The following is a 24,154-nucleotide window of genomic DNA, read 5'->3' on the forward strand; positions in this document are numbered from 1 at the left end:
ACTTAATCTGCACTAAACATCCGAAATTTGCTGCCCATTTTTCCTTTGCAGTGATGGAAAATATTGTGAAGAATTGATAAAATGACATAAAATGGAGTCAATAGCAGAGTCAATAGTAAACCCGATGTGTCTATTTTAGATAATACTTCAATTCCTCCTAAAAATACGGTTTTGGAACATCTTTTCATTGGACCAAGCATTGCACCATTCCTTCATTGCTCCTCCTAGAAATACATGATATTTACAACTGAGAGTTACCATTTACCTTGCTAATGGGGTGTGTACTTACACACATAAAACAAATACAAGTATATAAGAAGAGGATGAACTAAAACTTAAAAACTCATTACAAAACTGGTTTTGTGATAACTAATCTAAGTTCCTCAATAACACAAGGGTGTAAATCTTAAACCACATGACTGCTGCTAGATACAGGACAGTGTGCATAAACACACCAACGATGACTGGTAACACCAGATGTCTATTTATTCTTATATTTCTTGGAGCAACAACTATGGCATGGCCCAACACTGTGATCTAAAAAAAGGAAGCCCCAGAACTGTTATATCATAGGGTAATACAATTATTTACTAAAACAGATACAAGTAGCTAAGGAAAGGATGGACAAACTCATAACCAGATTTAAAAAATAAATTATAAAAAGGTTTTGTTGTAACTAATCTAAGTTCCTCAATAACACAAGGGTGTAAATCTTAACCCACACATCTGCTGCTAGATTCAGAACAGTGTGCAGAAACACACCAATGATGACTGGTAACACCAGATGATTATTTATTCTTATATTAATTGGAGCAATAACTAGGGAATGACCCAACACAGTGATCTAAAAAAGGAAGCCCCAGAACGGTTATATCATAAGGTAATACAATTATTTACTAAAAATACACATGTATCTTAGTAGAGGATGAACCAACTCATAACCAGATTTTAAAAACTCATTACAAACAGGTTTTGTTATAACTAATCTAAGTTCCTCAATAACACAAGGGTGTAAATCTTAAACCACACATCAGCTACTAGATTCACAACAGTGTGCAGAAACACACCAATGATGACTGGTAACACCAGATGTCTATTTATTCTTATACTTCTTGGGACAATAGCTGAGGAATGATCCATTGCGGTGATCTAAAAATGGAGGCTCCAGAATTGTTATATCATAGGGTAATACAATTATTTAGTAAAACAGATACTGTACATGAGTCTTATGAAAGGACAAATAAATTAATAACCAGATTTTAAAAACTCAATACAAACAGGTTTTGTTGTAACTAATCTAAGTGTAAATCTTAAATCACACGTCTGATGCTAGATTCACCTTAGACTTATTCTATTAAAAATTAAAATTCAAGTATTAAAATTCACGATAGTCAAAGAAACCCATTTAGGAAAGTCAAATGCAAAAGAAAAAACAACATTGATAAACTTCATCTTAATCTATAGACCCTAAATATTGATAATGTCATTTATGTCTAGTACTTTTTCCCATGAATCACTGAATAAAAACTGATGTCACAAATGATGGGCAAAACCTCACATGCTCTCGCCACATTCAAAGAGGGCATCTGTAACTAGATAGATTATTGTACATCATCTATTAGATGCAATCATAGAAGAAATATTCTAAATGCAATATTTCCTGACTGTAAAAAAATACAAACAACTAATTAACTCCACACATTTTAATACTTCCCTGATAATGACCGGAAAATAAAAGAGGTCATCATGAAGTTTTGCCACACCTCTCCAAACATTCCTAGGGTCATCATCTTAATATAAACTCCAGCCAAAACCCTGTAATGTTTTTCAATTCACTTTTCGAGAAAAAAAAAGCCAATTCCCATGGCTTTATCGTATCACATTTCTCTTGTCTCCACTCTTCAGACGAATGTGTTGCACATCGTCGGGTAATTATCAAAAGGCACAAAATCTCTACTGCAAAAGAACTCAATGTTGGAGGCTACGGAAGGGATTGTTTTGAGATTACGATGGCGTCAGGACACCATAAACTACTGAAATGAAGCTCGCAGGTATCAAAGGCAAAGAGGTCGAGAAAAAGACGTACATCTGGATTTTCAATCCACTTTGATCCTATGCCAATAGCTAAAGCTAACATTATATAAAGAACTTCACTCACCATGGACTTTGTAAAGGGTCGAACCAAACCAAACAGCAACCTGTACCCCCACCAGTTCCTATGAATGGATGAATACATCATGTTTCCTGGATGCACAGCATTGGATGTCACCCCATGAGGAGAGAGGCGGCGGTTCAATTCCTTGGAGAAGAGAACATTGCAGAGCTTGGATCGGTTGTACGCTAACATAGCCCAGTAGTCCTTCTTAGATGGGGAAAGCAGGTTGAGGTCAAGTTTCCCCGATGAATCTTTAATTTCTGTGAATCTAAAATTTAAACAAAATATATATATATATATATATAAATATATGACATCCTGCCAGTAAAATCTGAGCTACTTAGAAAGTTGAAACTAGTACTTGCTATAAACAGTTTTACAGTTCGATAGGGTGATGTTTTTCATTTTAGCCATGAACTGGATATAAAAAGTCTGCACACCCCTGTTAAAAAGGCTTTTTGTTTGCCATGTAAAAAAGTCATACCAAGAAGATCCATTTCAGAACTTTTTCCAACTTCAATGAGAAATAAACTGAAATAATTTTGTAGTGAAAAACGAAAAAAAAAAAAGCCAAAAACTAAAATAATGTGGTTGCATAAGTGTGAACACCCCCTTATAATTGGGGATGTGGTTGTGTTCAGAGTTAGCAAATTACATTTACACTCATGTTTCATAGTAGTCACTAGACGGCAGCCATAATTTAAAGTGATTCTGATAAGCCCCATATAAAATCTGGTTGTTCTAATAGGATTTTACTGACATTGTCTTATTTGCATTTTACATCAAATGCCACAGTCCATAAACAGCTTAAAACACAGCAAAGGGATCTCATTGTTGTAAGTTATCAGTCAAAAATGGACAAAAAAAAAATTCCAAGACATTAGATTTACCATAGAACACTGAATATGTCACCAAGAAGTTGCTTAAATTTGGCACAACTGTGAGGTTATCTAGAATTGGAAATCCCTCAAAAATTGATGAAAAGAAAGGAAAAATATTGGTCTGGAATTATGCCAAGAGGCCTACAACACCATCAAAGGCGCTACAGGAATATCTGGCCAGTATTTGTTGTGCACTGGAAGTGATAACAGTCTCCCATGTTCTTCATATGTCTAGCCCAGTGTTCCCCCAACTGGTCATGTTTTTAGGATTTCCTTAGTATTGCCCAGGTGATAATTGCAACTAAGGAAATCCTGAAAACATGATCCGTTGGTGGCTCTTGAAGACCGGAGTTGGGGAACACTCGTCTAGCCTATGGGTTAGGATGGCAAGACCAAAGCTTTTTCTTATGAAGAAAAGCATCCACGCCTGGTATGCATTGCCAAAACCTCCATCAAGTCTGCCAAAAGAAGACATGGGAAAACATGTTATAGGATGATTGGGGCAAAAGTGAACTTTTGGTCATAATTCTAAAAGGTGTTTAGTGCAAAGCCAACAATGCACATCACCAAAATAACACCATACCCACAGTGAAGCATGGTGGAGGCAGCATTATGCTGTGGAAATGTTTTTAGGCAGCTGAAACTGGAGACTTAGTCAAGACAGAGGGAATTATAAACTGTTCCAAATATCAGTCAATTTTTCAACAAAACATTTAGACCTCTGCCAAAAAGCTGAAAGTGAAGAGGAATTTCACATTTCAGCACAACAGCAACCTGAAGCATACCGTACAGACCAAAAGTTTGGACACACCTTCTCATTTTAAGATTTTTCTGTATTTTCATGACTATGAAAAATTGTACATTCACACTGAAGGCATCAAAACTATGAATTAACACATGTGGCATTATATACTTAACAAAAAAGTGTGAAACAACTGAAAATATGTCTTATATTCTAGGTTCTTCAAAGTAGCCACTTTTTGCTTTGATGACTGCTTTGCACACTCTTGGCATTTTCTTGATGAGCTTCAAGAGGTAGTCACCGGAAATGGTCTTCCAACTATCTTGAAGGAGTTCCCAGAGAGATGCTTAGCACTTGTTGGCCCTTTTGCCTTCACTGTGTGGTCCAGCTCACCCCAAACCATCTCTATTGGGTTCATTTCTGGTGACTGTGGAGGCCAGGTCATCTGGCGTAGCACCCCATCACTCTCTGTCTTGGTTAAATAGCCCTTACACAGCCTGGAGGTGTGTTTGGGGTCATTGCCCTGTTGAAAAATAAATGATGGTCCAACTAAACGCAAACCGGATGGAATAGCATGCCGCTGCACTCACAGTGGGGACTTACTGACATCTTCGGGATCTGTGGGGGTCTCGGCAGCCGAACCCTCTAATGATTAGACATTTATCATCTAAATAAATGCTGATCAATGTTTATAGAACAAACCCCTTTAAGGGATGACAACCATGTGAGAGCTGTATTTTTTTTATTTTTACAGCTTAAAAGGTAAACTATCACATCCCTTGATTGTCCTCAACCTCTACCATAGTAGTATGGGTGAAGATTTTTTTTATTCTACTAAGGTGTTTTATGCATTATGCTAACGCTGTAATCTGTTTTATCCAGCAGCATCTCATATGCTGATGAAGCAGGACTAGGCCAGTGGGATGTCTTTTTCCTTGGACTAGTCCTGCCTCAGATATTCTAATTCCGACTCCCTGGGTGTGATTGACAGTCTGCATACAATTATGCCCTCATATGCAGATAAAGCAGGACTAGCCCAGTGGAACATCTCTTTCCCTGGACTAGTCCTGCCTCGGATACTCTAATCCCGCCTCCCTGGGTGTGATCCACAGTCTGCATACAATCCCCGTCATGGGAGAACCAGATGAAGGCTGTCAATCATGCCCTCATATGCTGATGAAGCAGGATTAGCCCAGTGGAACATCTCTTTCCCTGGACTAGTCCTGCCTCAGATATTCTAATCCCGCCTCCCTGGGTGTGATTCACAGTCTGCATACAATCCCTGTCATGGTAGAACCAGATGAAGGCTGTCAATCATGCCCTCATAAGCTGATAAAGCAGGACTAGCCCAGTGGAATGTTTCTTTCCCTGGACTAGTCCTGCCTTAGATATTCTAATCCCGCCTCCCTGAGTGTGATTAAGACTTCAGAGGCAGGACAAGTCTAAGGAAAGAGATGCCAGGCCAGACTAATCCCACTTTACTTACATTGAGGATTAAAAGTACTTTCTTCAAAGACTACAGGGTTAGGAAGCATATAAAACACCTTTTAAGAACAAAGAAATCTGCCCCCATCCCAAGATTGTGAAAAGTCAGGGGACCTGACAAGTTTCCCTTAAAAAGAAATACATATTCACAGATATAAAGGGTGAAGAAAATGCAGTCGCACCTAAGTCCTATATATTGAGGAAGGATCCTCTTACACTGGAGATGAGATGTTTCCATAAATAAAATAATTTTTGGCTAATTTTTCAATATTTTTTTCTCTCCAGTTGAATGGTGAAATCTTCTCTAATTTGACTATATCTGAAAATATAAAACGAATGATGCCGCTTTCCATTTACTCACATGCCTTATTCTGATATCTGGTCTTGTGTTTAGACCTGTTGTGATTTTATAAAAATAATGAAGCTGTGGTATATGAGGTCATTTTTCAGCAACATAAATTATCTGACAGAACACGGCAGGTGGGGCAATCTGTTTCAACAAACAGAATATATAAAAAATGGCAGGAAACTGGCCTCACGCCACAAAATGTATTTAGTGCGTGTCATAATACAATTTTTTGTTTCTTTATCGCCTGTTTTTGTGGTATTTTTTTCTGTACTATGAAGTTTACCTACTTGTTGTGAGAAGTTTAAAAAAAACAATTAGAGACATGCTTAAATAGTAATTCCTTAAAAAATACTAGGATTTGCATCTGTGATGGAAAAACAGATCTACAGCAAGCCACTCATTAAAAAACAAAAGCAAAGAAGCTTCTTCCAGCCTGATTTGTATATAGCTTTTATACTACGTTTCTCATGATTGCTACTTCAGGGGTCTACAAAAAAAAGCATAGTTTTTATCGGGGGACAGCCACCTACACAGACATACCACTAATTCATAAACCAGATACTTCATAGTGTGAGTTGGGGTGTGTGGAAAGGGATTAGGAGCTGAGCCCGCTGCACAAAGAGGAGATTTCAGCTGTGCAGTACAGTCGACATCTAACAGCAGCGATCTGTTACGATACTGGCTTAGTACTGCTGGAAACCAGTGGCCGAAGGAGCACGAGCAGGAACAGCAAGTGGTAGAAGAAGTTCTTGGAGTTAGCAAAAGAAGTTGTAGGAAACAATACGTAGATAGGTGAGAACAGTCTAGGTAAGAATGTTCAGGACTTGGAAAACTGGAACTAAGCTAACAGCTAGATACAATACTCAAGCAATGAGTGAGAGATCCATGCGACTTTAAGTAGGCCCAAACAGGAAACAAAATGGATCCCACAGGTTCAGAATCTGCCATCTTAGTAAAGGGCAATTGCAAAACACAACAGTAGTCTCCAGTGGTAAGAAGTGGGAATGCAGCACAATTATTAAGGAGAACAATAGCAGACATTAGTGGTCAAACTGTAGAAGGACAACTGAAATTGTGACACGATCAGAGCTTGTGGCTGGGCCACCCTGCAATCATGTCACGGCATAAGGGGGTAATAGGCGCTCAGAACGGATGCCTGAGCAAAATAGTGATTGATAGTGGCATTTAAGGGATTAACAGCAGCGATCAGAGTTATTAAGCCTTTAAATGCCAACCAATGTCAATGACCATTTTGCCAGGGCATGCCTGTCGTTATCACACAACGTGATTGCAGAGTGCCGATGGATTGCTGAGACAGTCAGGAGCCTGCTGAAAGTATCCATGACTGCTTTGCTGGTACTCCTTTGAAGCCTTCATAATAGACCTTGAATAGGACGAGCAAAAGGGTAACAATGTTTTGAACTTTTGACTTTCAGGCTTCATATCTCACCATCCACTACTGCTTCGAATGTGAGACTCCCGTCATTTTATAGACAATCAACTTGGCTATCTCATACATAAATTTGACTTGCAACTATTTAGCAAATGATTAGTTATGCAGATTCTTCTCATGTCACTGTTTTGTTCCTGGTGGTGGAAAAATATTTTTCTTCCTGTATACTACAAATTACAACCTGTTCTCACATTTCCTAATAGCTCAGTGTATTAGGTTGGTTCCAAAGCGAGAGGTCACTGGTTCGAATTGAGGAGAAGCCATGAAGATTTCCCAAGAAAAGAGAAACAGCATCATCCAGCTCATCGATAGCGGACTCTCATCCAAGAAAATTGCCAAACTGAATCATGCGAGTTCCAGGACAGTTGGAAGAATACAAAATGAAATCCGTCCATCCATTCAAAGGCCAAGAGGTGGACGTCCAGGCAAAATATCAGAGTCATCAAGAGGTCTATCAGTTCTGGCGCGACAAACAACAGTGGAGGTGGCTCGTATGCTTCCTAATAGTGAGATCACAGACGCCCATGCAAGCCCATGTGACGCACGTTACAAATGTTTGGAACGGTGGCTCGAAAAAAGGTGCAGAAGCATCGAATGCAACATGGTCATAAGAAGCGTCAATTCGAGTTTGCAAAAACGTACAAAAAGTGGACAGCAGAAGATAAGAAACGAGTGATTTGAAGTGATGAGACGAAAGTCAATAAACTATGCTCTTATGGGTGCAAATAAGTCAGGAAGAAAGAAGGGAAAAAGGGACTAACGGATCGAGAAATTGAAGGAATGGTCAAGTTCGGTGGAGGAAGCCTGATAATATGGGGTTGTTTGACAGTGAAAGGCATTGAATACTTGACCAGGACCGATGGTGGTCTCAATGCTGAGCTATTATGTGAGTATCCTACAAGACAATTTTTTTCGCTCACTCGAGTATTATGGGTATGAAAAGGACAACAGTGTTCCATCAGGACAACGACCTGAAGCATACGTCGAGATTGTCGAAGAAATTGTTCAATGATGATGAAGGAGAGGTGCTGGATTGGCCCCCCCAGTCCCCAGACCTCAACCCAATCGAAAACACTTGTGGGTAGAGTTGAAGAATATGCTGTATACATACCCAAGTGAGTTGACCAGTAAGCACCAACTTTGGGAGCAAGTAGAAGAGACCAAAACAGTAACAATGCAATGATATGACAAGAATCTGCATAACTAATCATATGCTTAAGAGTTGCAAGTCAAATTTATGTATAACCAAGATGATTGTTTATAAAATGATGGTAGTCTCAAGTTCGAAAGCAGTAGAGGAGGGTGAGATATGGAGCCTGAACTTCAAAAGTTCAAAACATCGTTATCCTTTTGCTCGTCATCGTATACTGGATGGGTGCCATAACCAATATTTTGATCCATCACTGCATATAGAAATGATAACTTAAAAACATTGTAAAGAAATCAGTAATTCACAGAATTTAATATACATTAATGATCATTAGTGTCTTCAGTAGTTCTTTGAACTCCCCAACCCCTTTTCTTGGCAATGGCCAATTTCCGAATTCTTACGGCATGAATGAAATCCCGATGACCTCTTGCTTGGAGTAAACAAACAGACAGTAACTCTGGGATAATAACCTCGGTATCTCGCCATCAGCGTCCTCACATGTTTAAGAGATAAGTGTAAACAGAGCCAGGCTGAGTTTGGCAGACTCGTATGCTTTTAAGTATACCCATGGCATAGCTTACGCACAAATCAAAATAACTAGTTGATGTTTTGTAATTGAGTCAGACAGAATAATTAAACACCAGCTGTTTGTTACTTTTTTTTTTTTGCCTTTTGCTATGGGAGGAAAGCAGTAAAAAATGTCCTCGAGAAAACTTCCCACTCAACCAGAAATCTCAGAACATTTTGTTACTCCTGGCTGGCAGGACTTTATTGGGGGCATTTTAAGTAGAGCCGAGCGTACTCGCCGTGATTCCCTTCATTGATCTGCTTGCCCCGCTGCCCTCATTGTTTGGTTCCTTGCCATCCAACAAAGCAACGATACTAGTGAAATGTTCTGTTTCATGTGAAATGTAGAAAAATAACTAGGACTGTTTGGCTTCGCGCTGATTGCTTTGCCAGAAGACAAATTGACCAGCAAAGCCAGGGGAAGGGGAGAGTGATTGTGATTAGGGCCTACTGGAGACCAAATGTATCAAGACTTCTTGCTGAACTCAACTACAAATCTCCAAAAAAAGCAAAAGCTGAGGTTATAGTAAAAAAATGTGTCATGTTAATCACATCAAAATCAACATTGACAACAGATCTTAAAGGGAATGGGCACCTTTTACATGGAAAAAAATAAATTTTTACAGGTTAGTGTTTTCTTTTAGCTAAGAAAATTGTCCCAAGTTACAGTTTGCAATCTTCATCCCTTCATTAATTTTCAGACCCCTATATGCAGTTTACAGAATGTTCCAAGTTTCAAATTTTTCTCATGTGGAAGTGTCTTTCCCAGTAATATAGGATGGATGTAAGCTACGAGTGTCGCTCTCAGTAATATAGGCTGATGTAAGCTATGATTGCCACTCTCAGTAATATAGGCTGGATGATTGCTATAATTGTCACTCTCAATAACATAGGCTGTATATAAGCTATGTAGAAAGTGTTGTGATTAATCCAGCAACTGTGGGCAGTAAAATTTTTTAAAAAGTCCAGTTTATTTTGTACACATTAAGATACAGTGCAGCATGTGGCAGCCACAGGGCTGGACTTTAGGAACAACAATCCTACGCATTTCAACTATAGGAAGCCTTAGCTATGGACTAAGGCTTCCTATAGCTGAAACGCGTAGGATTGTCATGGACTATGGTCATGGACTGTCATGGACTAAAGCTTCCTATAGCTGAAACACGTAGGATTGTTGTTCCTAAAGTCTAGCCCTGTGGCTGCAACATGCTGCACTGTATTGTAATGTGAACAAAATAAACTGGACTTTTTAAAAAATTCTACTGCCCACAGTCGCTGGATTAATCACAACACTTTCTGTATTATCTTCAATCTGCCTGGAGCCAAAGGCTAATCCGTGCGCAGGGGAGAATCCAGAATGTAGGAGGATGACAGAGAAGGCGTGAGCTGAATTATTCTTATTATATAAGCTATGAGTGTAGCGCTCAGTAATATAGACTGAATGTAAGCTATGAGTGTAGCTCTTAGTAATATAGGCTGGATGTGAGGTGTAAAAAAAAACAAAAAAAACTACTCCCAAAGGGTTTTATGGTCAAAGATCGACAAATAGTAAATTCTACTATTAGATCATAAAAGAAAAATCACATCAAGGTTAAAAACACACTCAGATGAGGGTACAGAGCAAGGCAACATAATATAGCAGGAGAAGATGAAATACAGAGGTCGTAATGACGATATATAGGAGTATATCCAAATGAATGCTTAGTGGCAGTCAAAATAAATATATCAATAGAAGTAAGTACTATGTACCACAACAAAAGTATAATGGTATAGGGTCAAAGTGATCAATTGGTTGGCAATAGTGTAAATACATCTCACATAAGTAAATAGGTACAAGAGGTGCAGATACGTGTACTCAATTCCTCCTGCTGGAATGACACCAAGCCCTGACGCGCGTTTCAGTTTTAGCCTTGTCAGCCCGCGAAGCATAGCTTCCATCTTTAACTTGTTTTTGCCTTGCCCTTTTCTACAGCCTGTTTTCTCTGCCATCCATTAGATACATTTTCCTTTTTCCACATTGGAGTTCTGTGTACAACCCCTTCCCCATCTCTGCTGCTCTAACACTGGGAAAAGGGAGGAAGAGAGCAGAGAGAGTCTCTACTGTTAATATTCCTCTTTTCAAAATGTTGTGTTCTTACCGCCTTGCAGTGTCAAAGCTGATTGGACTGTGTCACCATATGTAGGGACACATCTACCAGTTGATAACTCCCAGTTGGCAATAAATTTCTAGGAGGAATAACAGTGGAACGGCATAAGGCAGAATTCTTAAAAAAGATGTTCCAGATTTGCTATTTCATTATAGAAAATGCCAGCATTAGCAATGTGCATCAAAACAAAAATGTTTGTAGAGCCGACAGGTCCTCAATAGGCCTCATTCACACGTCCGTAAATCAGGATTTCAGAATGGACCGCAATTTCCAGACTGACCACAGGTCTCCTGATCCAATCTCAACAGCCTTATATAAACCTTTGAGGTTGCTGAGTTTGGCTCAGGAGACAAGCAGCATGACTGTGTTTATGGACCATGAAACACATATGTGTGACCCGCTGGGTCTTAAAGAGAACCGGTCAGCTCAGAAAATGCTATTTACTTGCTGTTATAGGGACAATCTGCAAGTTGATAGTGTTACAATGCTTTCTGGCAGCCTTATTGAAACTGCAGCTACGCAAAGAAAATGAACTTACTTCCTACTGGCACCTGCCGGCTTTCAGCCATAGAGGCATCGACAGAGCGGCTCCACTGCTCAGTACACAGTGAGCAATGGCTGTGAGGACACGCTTGCACTTTGATTGACAGCTTGCACTTCACAGAAACGCTGTAAAGTAAGAGGTTAACCAAGTTCCAGGGCGGGCTCACAGCCATCACGCCCCTATGACTGAAAGCCGGCAGCTACCTGTCACTCAAGGTGAGGAAAAGACTAAGTGCACAACAATGGAAGAGGAATCCCAAACACTAGGGAAAGGGTGAGTGGAGACCCCTAGGCAGATCTGACAGTCAACCTGACTCCCTTAACGTCCCTAAATAGGTTCCACACCTATCGTCGAGCAGGAAACCTAATCCCTGACTGCCCCTAGTGAAAATGCCCTAGATAGGGAGGGGACGGGGTGTGCACTAGTCAGCCCCCACTGCAACTAAAAACAAACAGGTATACAGACGAGGGAATACGCTTAGCTTGAGAAGACACCAGAGAGATCACGCCAATTATCCTCCATGGGAGCTCCAAGAAGACACTAGCCGACTACTAGTGCTTCAGGCCTGGACAGAGGAAAATAGAGCTATCACCGGCGACTCTCTGGAGAGACTGAAAGTATTTAAAAATCCAGCAAGGTTGTGTCAATAAGCAGCAGAAGGTGGAGGTCACTGTTAGGTCCTAGAGGGAGAAGGATATCACTACACTACGAAGATGAAAAGATCAAGAAGGTGCCTGCAGAGCCAAGTGCAATGACCTTCAATAGCTGGATCCAGAACGACTGTCTGTCACACCTGACACACCAGTGACACTACTGGGAGGAAATAAGTGCATTTTCTACAGCTAGAAGCACTTTCAGTAAGGCGTCCGTCCAAGGAGCGTTGTAATGCTATTACCCTGCAGCTTAACCCATTTTCCGAGGTGACAGGTTCCCTTTAAACTCAAGGTAAAAGTTGGAGTAAATATATATAGTAATTATATGGAGTAGGATACTCCAAATGAAATGAATAATATAAATATATACAGTACAGACCAAAAGTTTGGACACACCTTCTCATTTAAAGATTTTTCTGTATTTTCTTCACTATGAAAATTGTACATTCACACTGAAGGCATCAAAACTATGAATTAACACATGTGGAATTATATACTTAACAAAAAAGTGTGAAACAACTGAGAATATGTCTTATATTCTAGGTTCTTCAAAGTAGCCACCTTTTGCTTTGATGACTGTTTGCACACTCTTGGCATTCTCTTGATGAGCTTTAAGAGGTAGTCACCGGAAATGGTTTTCACTTCACAGGTGTGCTCCGTCAGGTTTAATAAGTGGGATTTCTTGCCTTATAAATGGGGTTGGGACCATCAGTTGTGTTGTGCAGAAGTCTGGTGGATACACAGCTGATAGTCCTACTGAATAGACTGTTATAATTTGTATTATGGCAAGAAAAAAGCAGCTAAGTAAAGAAAAACAAGTGGCCATCATTACTTTAAGAAATGAAGATCAGTCTGTCCGAAAAATTGGGAAAACTTTGAAAGTGTCCCCAAGTGCAGTAGCAAAAACCATCAAGCGCTACAAAGAAACTGGCTCACATGAGGACTGCCCCAGTAAAGGAAGACCAAGAGTCACCTCTGCTTCTGAGGATAAGTTTATCCGAGTCACCAGCCTCAGAAATCGCAGGTTAACAGCAGCTCAGATTAGAGACCAGGTCAATGCCACACAGAGTTCTAGCAGCAGACACATCTCTACAACAACTGTTAAGAGGAGACTTTGTGCAGCAGGCCTTCATGGTAAAATAGCTGCTAGGAAACCACTGCTAAGGACAGGCAACAAGCAGAAGAGACTTGTTTGGGCTAAAGAACACAAGGAATGGACATTAGACCAGTGGAAATCTGTGCTTTGGTCTGATGAGCCCAAATTTGAGATCTTTGGTTCCAACCACCATGTCTTTGTGCGACGCAGAAAAGGTGAACGGATAGACTCTACATGCCTGGTTCCCACCGTGAAGCATGGAGGAGGAGGTGTGATGGTGTGGGGGTGCTTTGCTGGTGACACTGTTGGGGATTTATTCAAAATTGAAGCCATACTGAACCAGCATGGCTACCACAGCATCTTGCTGCGGAATGCTATTCCATCCTGTTTGCGTTTAGTTGGACCATCATTTATTTTTCAACAGGACAATGACCCCAAACACACCTCCAGGCTGTGTAAGGGCTATTTGACCAAGGAGGAGAGTGATGGGGTGCTACGCCAGATGACCTGGCCTCCACAGTCACCTGAACCCAATCGAGATGGTTTGGGGTGAGCTGGACCGCAGAGTGAAGGCAAAAGGGCCAACAAGTGCTAAGCATCTCTGGGAACTCCTTCAAGATTGTTGGAAGACCATTTCCGGTGACTACCTCTTGAAGCTCATCAAGAGAATGCCAAGAGTGTGCAAAGCAGTCATCAAAGCAAAAGGTGGCTACTTTGAAGAGCCTAGAATATAAGACATATTTTCAGTTGTTTGACACTTTTTTTGGTAAGTATATAATTCCACATGTGTTAATTCATAGTTTTGATGCCTTCAGTGTGAATGTACAATTTTTATAGTGAAGAAAATACAGAAAAATCTTTAAATGAGAAGGTGTGTCCAAACTTTTGGTCTGTACTGTATATCTATATGATTAAAAAGAAAAAAAATCTGCATCTGCTAAAAGAAAAGATCTGAATTTGTATGTGAAGCAGAAGGTTGCAAGCCGAGACAGGCAGTTGACAATTCAACATAATCTCCCATTAAATAACAGCTCATTTATACCGTATCCCCTGGTGCCCTCCACATCTGGCAAGTGAGGGGAGTTGGCAGATTTATTCCTGTTGGTGGCCCACAGTAGCCCTCCGCTGCTTTACAGCCACAACCGGCTCCTCTCTCCTGGAGCCGGTGTGATTTGCAAAGATAAGGAACAACCAAGATTTCGTTACCACTTAATTAGGAGATGCTCAATGTTTTAGTGCAGGGTGGGATTATTGCTCCGGCTCGCCGTTGCTTCCTTTCATTTTAGGCTACCATAAATTTTAAATGGTATATGTAAATCAATCTGCAGGATGTCATTTATTCTATAAGCCCCTGTGTTTGGGAGTGATAAAGGCTTCAGCCTGACCCTTGGCTGGTCTCACTGCTCCAAGTCCCATGGGTTACTTTTATGGATACATGATTAAAAAATAAGCTTCACTCTGGGTCACTCAAACATTTTAGAAATAAGTATTGGATTTTCCACCCCTCGTGCCTGGTTATGAGGCCTCGTATTGCAGGGATGTTAAGCTTAACACTAATGCATTTAAATGGGAAGGTCCTGTTAACTCATAGAAGGGAGGAGGTCGAAGAGAACAGTCAGAGCCACTGGAGTCTAGCCCACTGCTACATACTAATCATTACATGTGACTTTAATTGCTTATTAATGCTATGATATATGTATATTCTCAATGTATAAAATTACCAGAAAGATACATTAGATAAATGTGCAAAATCAGAAAACTGCAGGGGACATGTTGTGCTACATGCCAAACATTTAAAGCTGTTCGCTATATTCCATCTGTATTTGCAGGTCAAAAATTGGGAACATACTAAAGCTACAATAAAAGGAATGATTTTAACAAATCTCATCCATGTGCCTGGAAAAAAAAATTGATATGCAAAGTCGATTTTAAATCTGCAGCAAGTCAAAGGGGTTTTCCCCCTGAAACAAAGTACATTTTAATCAATAGAATTTGGAATAATAATAAGTTTCACAATTGGATGTGTTAAAAAATGCTCCTGTGCTGAGATAATCTTATAAATTGTGTCTCTACTATGTACTGTGTAATGGTTTCGTCCAACCACAGAGCTGCTCCAGTTTATGGTTGACACATACCACAGCTCCTCGCAAGGTGAGAAAGCATAAGTCACTGATAAGTGCGTAAGCAGATGAAGCAGCAGCTACGTTTCAGGTAACACATTTCTCTGCATGTTTTATCACAGGAAGGAGTATATCTGCTGTGTCTTCAGCCATCTGAGGTCATCATAAATCAAGTAAGTGACATAGGAGCTCCAGCGGCCGCTGAGCTTATATGTCTTGACTTGATATATTATAAACTCGTAGGAGTGGTGACATGTGGTGACTCGCTCCTGTGATAAAACAGACAGGCAAGGAAACATGTTCCCTGTCACAAACAGCTGTGAGCCCCTGTTGTTTGGTCTCTATCCTCACTTATCATGAGTGGCTTCCTCACCTAGTCAGGAGCTGTGGTATGCACTGACCATGAACTGTAGCAGCTGTGCATGGTCTGACATAGCAAATAATAGGACACAGCAGGGCGCATTGATATTATCTCAAGATTATCTCATAACATAACATTTTTTAAAACATCCAATTGTAGAACTTATTTTTATTCCAAAATCTATAAATTAAAATGTACCCGTATTTTTCAGACTAAAAGAAGCACTTTTTTCCTCCAAAAATTTGAGTCCGGATGTACATTATAGTGTGTCTGTGGCTGTGGAGGGGAAGGGCAGCGTTGGAGGAGCGGATCACAGAAGGCAGAGGCCGGCGGCTGCAGCTAACATGTGTGCCTGTTGTTAAAGAAAATGAATATTCCCTGCTTTCCACTCCCATTGTCCCACCCTCCTCTATGCACTGAAGATGGCACTAAGAGGTGTGCGGGACTACGAGAGTAGAAAGCAGTGAAAATTAATTTTCTTTAATAGTGGGCACACGTGATAGCCCAGCTGCTGCAAGAGTCCGGGGCTTCAGCTAACAGTGTGCCCACTATTAAAGAGAATGAATAGTCACTGCTCTTAACTCTCATAGTCCCGGGTATGTGGAGCAGTGAATATTCCGGCAGCTGACCTCAGAGTGTGAGGGCGGATGGCAGTGACGTCATGCTCTGCTTACATGCTGAAATCAGCTGCTGGCACCAGAATCAAGGGAGCAGAGGGAAGTAGAGTATTATTTTTTATTTTTTTATATGTGCGGCGTGATGGGGTCCATATTTACTAGGATGGGGGGGCCATGTATATCAGGATAGGGATGGGATGGGATGGAGGCCATTTGTACCAGGATGGGGATGAGATGGAGGCCATGTATAGCAGGGTGAGGGACCATGTATACATGATGGGGTGCCATGTATACCAGGATGGAAATGGGATGGAGGCCATATATATCAGGATGGGGGGGGCCATATATACCAGGATGGGGATCATAACCATATATACCAGGATGGGGACATGTATATCAGGATGGGAGGGGCCAAAAACAGCTGAAAACAGAAGTTTACATACACTATATAAAAAGACACATATGCATGTTTTTCTCAATATCTGACATGAAATCAGAATAAACCTTTCCCGTTTTAGGTCAGTTAGGATTATCATAATTTTTAATATTTGTCAAATGGCAGAAAAATGAGAGAATGTTTTTAAGGCATTTTTATTACGTACTGCAAAGTCAAAAGATTACATACACTTAGATTACTATGCCTTTAATCAATTCTGGACTGCCCATATAGTGATGTCATGTGTTTGGAAGCTTCTGATAGGTTTTTTGGCAACATTTGAGTTAATTAGAGACACACCTGTGGATCTATTTTAATGCACACCGGAAACACACTGCTTCTTTGTGTAGCATTAAGAGAAAGTCTAAAGAAATCAGCCACGATATCAGGAAGAGAATTGTGGACTTGCACAAGTCTGGCTCATCCTTGGGTACAATTTCAAGATACTTGAAGGTGCTTCGTTCATCTGTATAAACAATTATATGCAAGTACAAACAAGATGGGAATGTACAGCCATCATACCGCTCAGGAAGGAGACGGGTTCTGTGTCCCAGAGATGAACGTGCTTTGGTCCGGCATGTGCATATCAACCCAAGGACAAAATCAAAAGACCTTGTGAAGATGATGGCAGAAGCTGGTAAGATTGTGTCAATGACCACAGTGAAATGATGACTGTATCAACATGGGCTGAAAGGCCACTCTGCCAGGAAGAAGCCATTACTCCAAAAGAAACATAAATAATCCAGGTTAATGTTTGCAAATGCACACAGAAACACAGACCTTAATTTTTGGAGACATGTCCTGTGGTCTGATGAAACTAATATTGAACTTTCTGGGCATAATGACCATCGTTACGTTTGGAGGAAAAAGGGAGAAGCTTGGAAGCCTAAGAACACCATCCCAACTGTGAAACACGGGGGTGGCAGCATCATGTTGTGTGGTTGTTTTGCTGCAGGAGGGACTGGTGCACTTCACAAAATAGATGGCATCATGAGAAAGGAAGATGATATGGCAATACTGAAGCAACATCTCAAGACATCAGCCAGGAAGTTCAAGCTTGGCCGGAAATGGGTCTTCCAAATGGACAATGACCCGAAGCATACTGCCAAAATGGTAACAAAGTGGCTTAAGGATAACAAAGTCAATGTTTTGGAGTGGCCATCACAAAGCCCTGATCGCAATCTTATTGAAAATTTATTTATGGGCAATGCTGAAAAGGCAGGTGCGAGCAAGGCGACCTACAAACCTGGATCAGTTACACCAGTTTTGTCAGGAGGAATGGGCCCAAATTCCGACCAACTATTGTGAGAAGCTTGTGGAAGGATAACCCAAACGTTTGACCCGAGTCATTCAGTTTAAGGGCAATGGTACCAAATACTAATGAAATGTATGGAAACTTTTGACTTTGCAGTCAGTAATAAAAATGCCTTAAAACATTCTCTCTCTCTCATTATTCTGGCATTTTGGCAAATATTAAAAATTATGGTAATCCTAATTGACCTAAAACAGGAAAGGTTTATTCTGATTTCATGTCAGATATTGAGAAAAACAAGTATATGTGTCTTTTTATATAGTGTATGTAAACTTCTGGTTTCAACTGTAGACCAGGATAGAGACATACAGTTGTGCTCAAAATTTTAAATACCCCAGCAGAATTTTTCCTTTCTTGGTCTTGTTTCAGAGAATATGAATGATAACAAAAAAACTTTTTCTCCACTCATGGTTATTGGTTAGGTGAAGCCATTTATTGTCAAACTACTGTGTTTTCTCTTTTTAATTCTTAATGACACCCAAAAACATCCAAATGACCCTGATCAAAAGTTCACATATCCTGGTGATTTTGGCCTGATAACATGCACAGAATTTGACACAAATGGGTTTGAATGGCTACAAAAGCTAACATCTTCACCTGTGACCTGTTTGCTTGTAATCAGTGTGTGTGCATAAAAGCTGAGTAAGTTTCTGGGATCCAGACAGACTCTTGCATCTTTCATCCAGCCACTGACATTTCTGGACTGTGAGTCATGGAGAAAGCAAAAGAATTGTCAACGAATCTACGGGAAAGGGTAGTTGAACTGCATAACACAGGAAAGGGATACAAAAAAATATCCAAGGAATTGATAATGTCAGTCAGCAGCTTTCAAACTGTGATTAACAAGTGGAAAATCAGGGGCTCTGTAAAAACCAAACCACGTTCAGGTAGACCAACAAAAATTTTGGCCACAACTGCCAGGAAAATTGTTCGGGATGCAAAAAAACCCACAAATAACATCAGCTGAAATACAGGACTCTCTGAAAACTAGCAGTGTGGCTGTTTCAAGATGTACAATAAGGAGGCACTTGAATAAAAATGGGCTACATGGGGTGAGTTGCCAGAAGAAAGCCATTACTGCGCAAATGCCACAAAGTATCTCGCCTACAATACGCCAAACAGCACAGAGACAAGCCTCAAAACTTCTGGAACAAGGTAATTTGGAGTGATGAGACAAAATTGAACTTTTTGGCCACAACCATAAATGTTACATTTGGAGAGAGATCAACAAGGCCTATGATGAAAGAAACACCATTCCTACAGTAAAGCACGGAGGTGAATCGCTGATGTTTTGGGGATGTGAGCTACAAAGGCACAGAAAACTTGGCAAAAGTTGAAGGAAAGATAAATGCAGCACGTTATCAGCAAACACTGGAGGCAAATTTGCACTCATCAGCCCAGAAGCTGCGCATGGGATGTACTTGGATGTTCCAACATGACAACGATCCAAAACACAAAGCCAAGTCGACCTGTTTTTGGCTACAGCAGAACAAAGTGAAGGTTCTGTAGTGGCCACCTCAGTAGTCTCCTGACCTCAATATCATTGAGCCACTCTGGGGAGATCTCAAGCGTGCAGTTCATGCAAGACAGCCCAGGAATTTACAGGAACTGGAGGCTTTTTGCAAAGAAGAATGGGCAGCTTTACCATCTGAGAAATTAAAGAACCTCATCCACAACTACCACAAAAGACTTCAAGCTGTCATTGATGTTAGAGGGGGCAATACACGGTATTAAGAACTGGGGGTATGTGAACTTTTGATCAGGGTAATTTGGATGTTTTTGGTTGTCATTAAGATTTAAAAAGAGAAAACACAGTAGTTTGACAATAAATGGCTTCAACCAACCAATAACCATGAGTGGAGAAAAAGTTTTTTGTTATCATTCATGTTCTCTGAAATAAGGCCAAGAAAGGAAAAATTCTGCCGCCATATATAAACTTTTGAGCACAACTGTATATACAGTACAGACCAAAAGTTTGGACATATCTTCTCATTTAAAGATTTTTCTGTATTTTCCTGACTATGAAAATTGTACATTCACACTGAAGGCATCAAAACTATGAATTAACACATGTGGAATTATATACTTAACAAAAAAGTGTGAAACAACTGAAAATATGTCTTATATTCTAGGTTCTTCGAAGTAGCCACCTTTTGCTTTGATGACTGCTTTGTACACTCTTGGCATTCTCTTGATGAGCTTCAAGAGGTAGTCACCGGAAATGGTTTTCACTGGACTCTACATGCCTGGTTCCCACCGTGAAGCATGGAGGAGGAGGTGTGATGGTGTGGGGGTGCTTTGCTGGTGACACTGTTGGGGATTTATTCAAAATTGAAGGCATACTGAACCAGCATGGCTACCACAGCATCTTGCAGCGGCATGCTATTCCATCCGGTTTGCGTTTAGTTGGACCATCATTTATTTTTCAACAGGACAATGACCCCAAACACACCTCCAGGCTGTGTAAGGGCTATTTGACCAAGAAGGAGAGTGATGGGGTGCTACTCCAGATGACCTGGCCTCCACAGTCACCAGACCTGAACCCCATCGAGATGGTTTGGGGTGAGCTGGACCGCAGAGTGAAGGCAAAAGGGCCAACAAGTGCTAAGCATCTCTGGGAACTCCTTCAAGATTGTTGGAAGACCAATTCCGGTGACTACCTCTTGAAGCTCATCAAGAGAATGCCAAGAGTGTGCAAAGCAGTCATCAAAGCAAAAGGAGGCTACTTTGAAGAACCTAGAATATAAGACATATTTTCAGTTGTTTCACACTTTTTTGTTAAGTATATAATTCCACATGTGCTAATTCATAGTTTTGATGTCTTCAGTGTGAATGTACAATTTTCATAGTCAGGAAAATACAGAAAAATCTTTAAATAAGAAGATATGTCCAAACTTTTGGTCTGTACTGTATACCAGGATGGGGGATATTAGTACAGAATTGGGGGACATTACCCCTATAACAATTTCAGCAGCAGACCCTCCCTTAACAGTGCGTCCATGACCACATTTTTTCCTTCAAATTTTTTTTCTATTTTCCTCCTCTAAAACCTAGGTGCGTCCTATTGTCCAGTCCGAAAAATACGGTACTTTGCTCATGTGATAACCCCTTTAATTCTTGCAGACTTTCACGTTTTGCAATCTACAGGGTGAAATCCGTGGCAAATGTGCAACAAAATTTCTGAAATCCGCATATGGGATCCAAGACAAAAATCCGAGAAGGAATCCGCAGCACATTTTTTCTGTTATTTATTGATAAATCTGCACTAAATCATACTTTTTGTTTCGGAATCTGTTGCAGAAATTATGTGGATTTGCATTACAAAAAGTGAAATCCCTAGTGAATTACTGCAGCATAAACTGTGAATTTAAAATACACCCCAAAGGTCAATTTCCCGCTGCTTATTTTTTCACAGAGTGGCCATGCACCTTGCTGGTACTGTGAGTGGATTTTCTGCCTGAAAATCCAGAGCAGAAAAACTGCTGCCTTTTACATACTACACCAAACTTATCAAATTTGGCAAAACTCCGACACTGCTCTTAATTCCTTGTCTGTAAGACCTGTTGCTGCAAATGGACCTCACAGAAGGGAGTTCACAACTTATGTCATAAGAACAGCTCCTGCTCTAACATTATGTAATACTACGCATGCCCTGTAGAGGGCTCAGGAGGAAAAGAAAATGGTCAAACCTGTAGAGATCAGCAGATCGAAACTGCTCTTTTTTTTGTGGTGGTGGTTTTATAATAATTTAAAGACAATATATTTCTATCACTTTGCTTTTCTTTTTTCTTTAAGGTATTTTTTAAATATTAGGACATAATTTGAGTAGAATATTTTAGATCAAATATTTTTTTTCTGGAAAAAAAAACAAAAACGAAACTAACAACCATTATAGTTTGTATCTAAGATCTTTGAAGCGACAAGCACATTTATGAGAGACTGACGAAGACGGTGCAATTGTATTTGTATTGACGCTTTCCTGTATAATGATTCCGTAGGACGTTCATTAATATGGATTGCTTCTTAAAACAATTCCACTAGTAACGAATTTAAGGAATACCTTCTAAATGATTATAGTATGAGAAAGTAATTGAAGGTTTCTAGAAAATGATGGCCTTCAATAATTTGTTATTGTCACATTATAGACATTTTTCATTAGAGTAGGGATTTAGATTTAGATGTTTACGGTAGAGGAAACAAAAGGTCCCCAGTAGGCAGCATAGATGTGTTTTTAGTTGGCGGCTCTTTGTCCCGGTAGATGGTAGGGACATGTTTTGTATGTATAGACCTCTCCTCTCCCAGTAGACGGCAGGGATGTGTTGTGTGTGTAGACTACTCTTCATTATGGTAGATGGCAAGGATGTGTTTTGTGTGTAGACCGCGCTTCTTACCGGTAGACAGCAAGGATGTGTTTTGTGTATGTAGATCCCTCCTCTCCCCAATAGACAGCAGGGATGTGTTGTGTGTGTAGACCGCTCCTAGGCCTGGTGGACGGCAGGGATGCGTTTTGTATATGTAGATTGCTCCTCTTTCCGGTAGACGGCAGGGACATGTTGTGTGTAGGTTGCTACTCTCCCTGGTAGGCGGCAGGGATGTGATTTGTATCTGTAGACCACTCCTCTCCCTGGTAGATGGCAGGGATGTATTTTATGTGTGTGTAGATTGCTTCTCTTCCGGTAGACGGCAGGGTTGTGTTTTGTGAGCATAGAATGCTGTTCTTCCCAGTAGACAGAAGGAATGCGTTTTGTGTACGCAGACCACTCCTCTCCCTGGTAGACGGCAGGGATGTGTTGTATGTAGACCGCTCCTCTCCCTGGTAGACGGCAGGGATGTGTTGTGTGTAGACTGCTCCTCTCCCTGGTAGACGGCAAGGATGTGTTGTGTGTAGACCGCTACCCACTCTGGTAGATGGCAGGGATGTGTTTTGTGTATGCAGACCGCTCCTCTCGCCGGTAGACAGCAGGGGTGTGTTTTGCGTGTGTAGACCACTTTTCTTCCTGGTAGACAGCAGGGATGTGTTTTGTTTGTGTAGACCACTTCTCTTCCCAGTAGACAGCAGGGATGTGTTTTGTGTGTGTAGACTTCTTCTCTCCCCAGTGTATGGAACAGATGTGTTGTGTGTGTAGACCGCTACTTTTCCCGGTAGACGTCAGGGATATGTGGTGTGTGTCCAGGCTGCCCCTCTCCCTGGTAGACGACAGGGATGTGATTTGTATCTGTAGACCACTCCTCTTTCTGGTAGACTGCAGGGATGAGTTGTGTGTGTAGACAACTTCTCTTTCCAGTAGACGGCAGGGATGTGTTTTGTGTGTGTAGACTTCTTTTCTCCCCAGTATATGGAAGGGAAGTGTTGTGTGTGTAGATCGCTACTCTTCATGGTAGACGGCAGGGGTATGTTTTGTGTGAGTAGATTTCTTCTCTCCCCGTTAGACGGCCTGGATGTGTAGTGTGTTGGTTGCTCCTCTTACCAGTAGATAGCAGGGATGTGTTTTGTGTGTATACACTTTTTTTTCTCCCCGGTAAGCATCAGGGAAGTGATTTGTTTATGTAGACCGCTTCACCATGAAGAGAGAAATGAATTCTACATCATCCCATCAACCCAGCCTTTAGGTAGACTATTTAGATTTCAGTATATCTTCTCTTTCTTCTCGGGTAGATGCCGAAGTTGTTGAATGGCAAATCAATAAAGGTCATGGCATTCAGATTTAATCAATTATTATTCCATCTTCAAGACTGCTCAATGGGTGGCTCAAAGTGCGATGGGAACAGGGGCTTGAATCATGATTTATAGAGTAGGAATAAATACACCGACTATGACAAGTGAAAAAAAAATGTCATATTCCCTTGATATTATCTTTTCCTATTTTGTGTCTCACTAATACTTATTTAATATAGTACTTTGTGCTTAACGGGCTTGTTTACAAGGTGGACCTCCAGGTTCTTCTGAGAGATTTAGTGTTCTTCATAAAATAATAATTTTGCAAAGCATTTTTTCTTAGAACCTTGCTCTTTTCCTAAATTATTCCTGGTGGAAATATATAAATTAACAATTCTCTTGTCAATAATGTGCGTCCCTATGCTGTCGT

General features: G+C 40.6%; 1 protein-coding gene across 2 annotated transcripts in view; it reads right to left on the reverse strand.

The window, feature by feature from the left end:
* The window catches only part of WWOX (WW domain containing oxidoreductase), a 1,169,433-nt gene that overhangs the window by 877,058 nt on the left and 268,221 nt on the right, over positions 1 to 24,154 (reverse strand). For both annotated transcript variants that reach the window (XM_073659143.1, XM_073659142.1), the window contains exon 9: positions 2,159 to 2,423. In XM_073659143.1, the coding sequence (XP_073515244.1) occupies positions 2,159 to 2,423 (265 nt within the window). The remainder of the gene's footprint in view (positions 1 to 2,158; positions 2,424 to 24,154) is intronic.

The sequence above is a fragment of the Phyllobates terribilis genome, unplaced genomic scaffold, assembly GCF_046119375.1.
Source record: "Phyllobates terribilis strain yellow unplaced genomic scaffold, ASM4611937v1 Scaffold_13__5_contigs__length_258822181, whole genome shotgun sequence".
NCBI lineage: Eukaryota > Metazoa > Chordata > Amphibia > Anura > Dendrobatidae > Phyllobates > Phyllobates terribilis.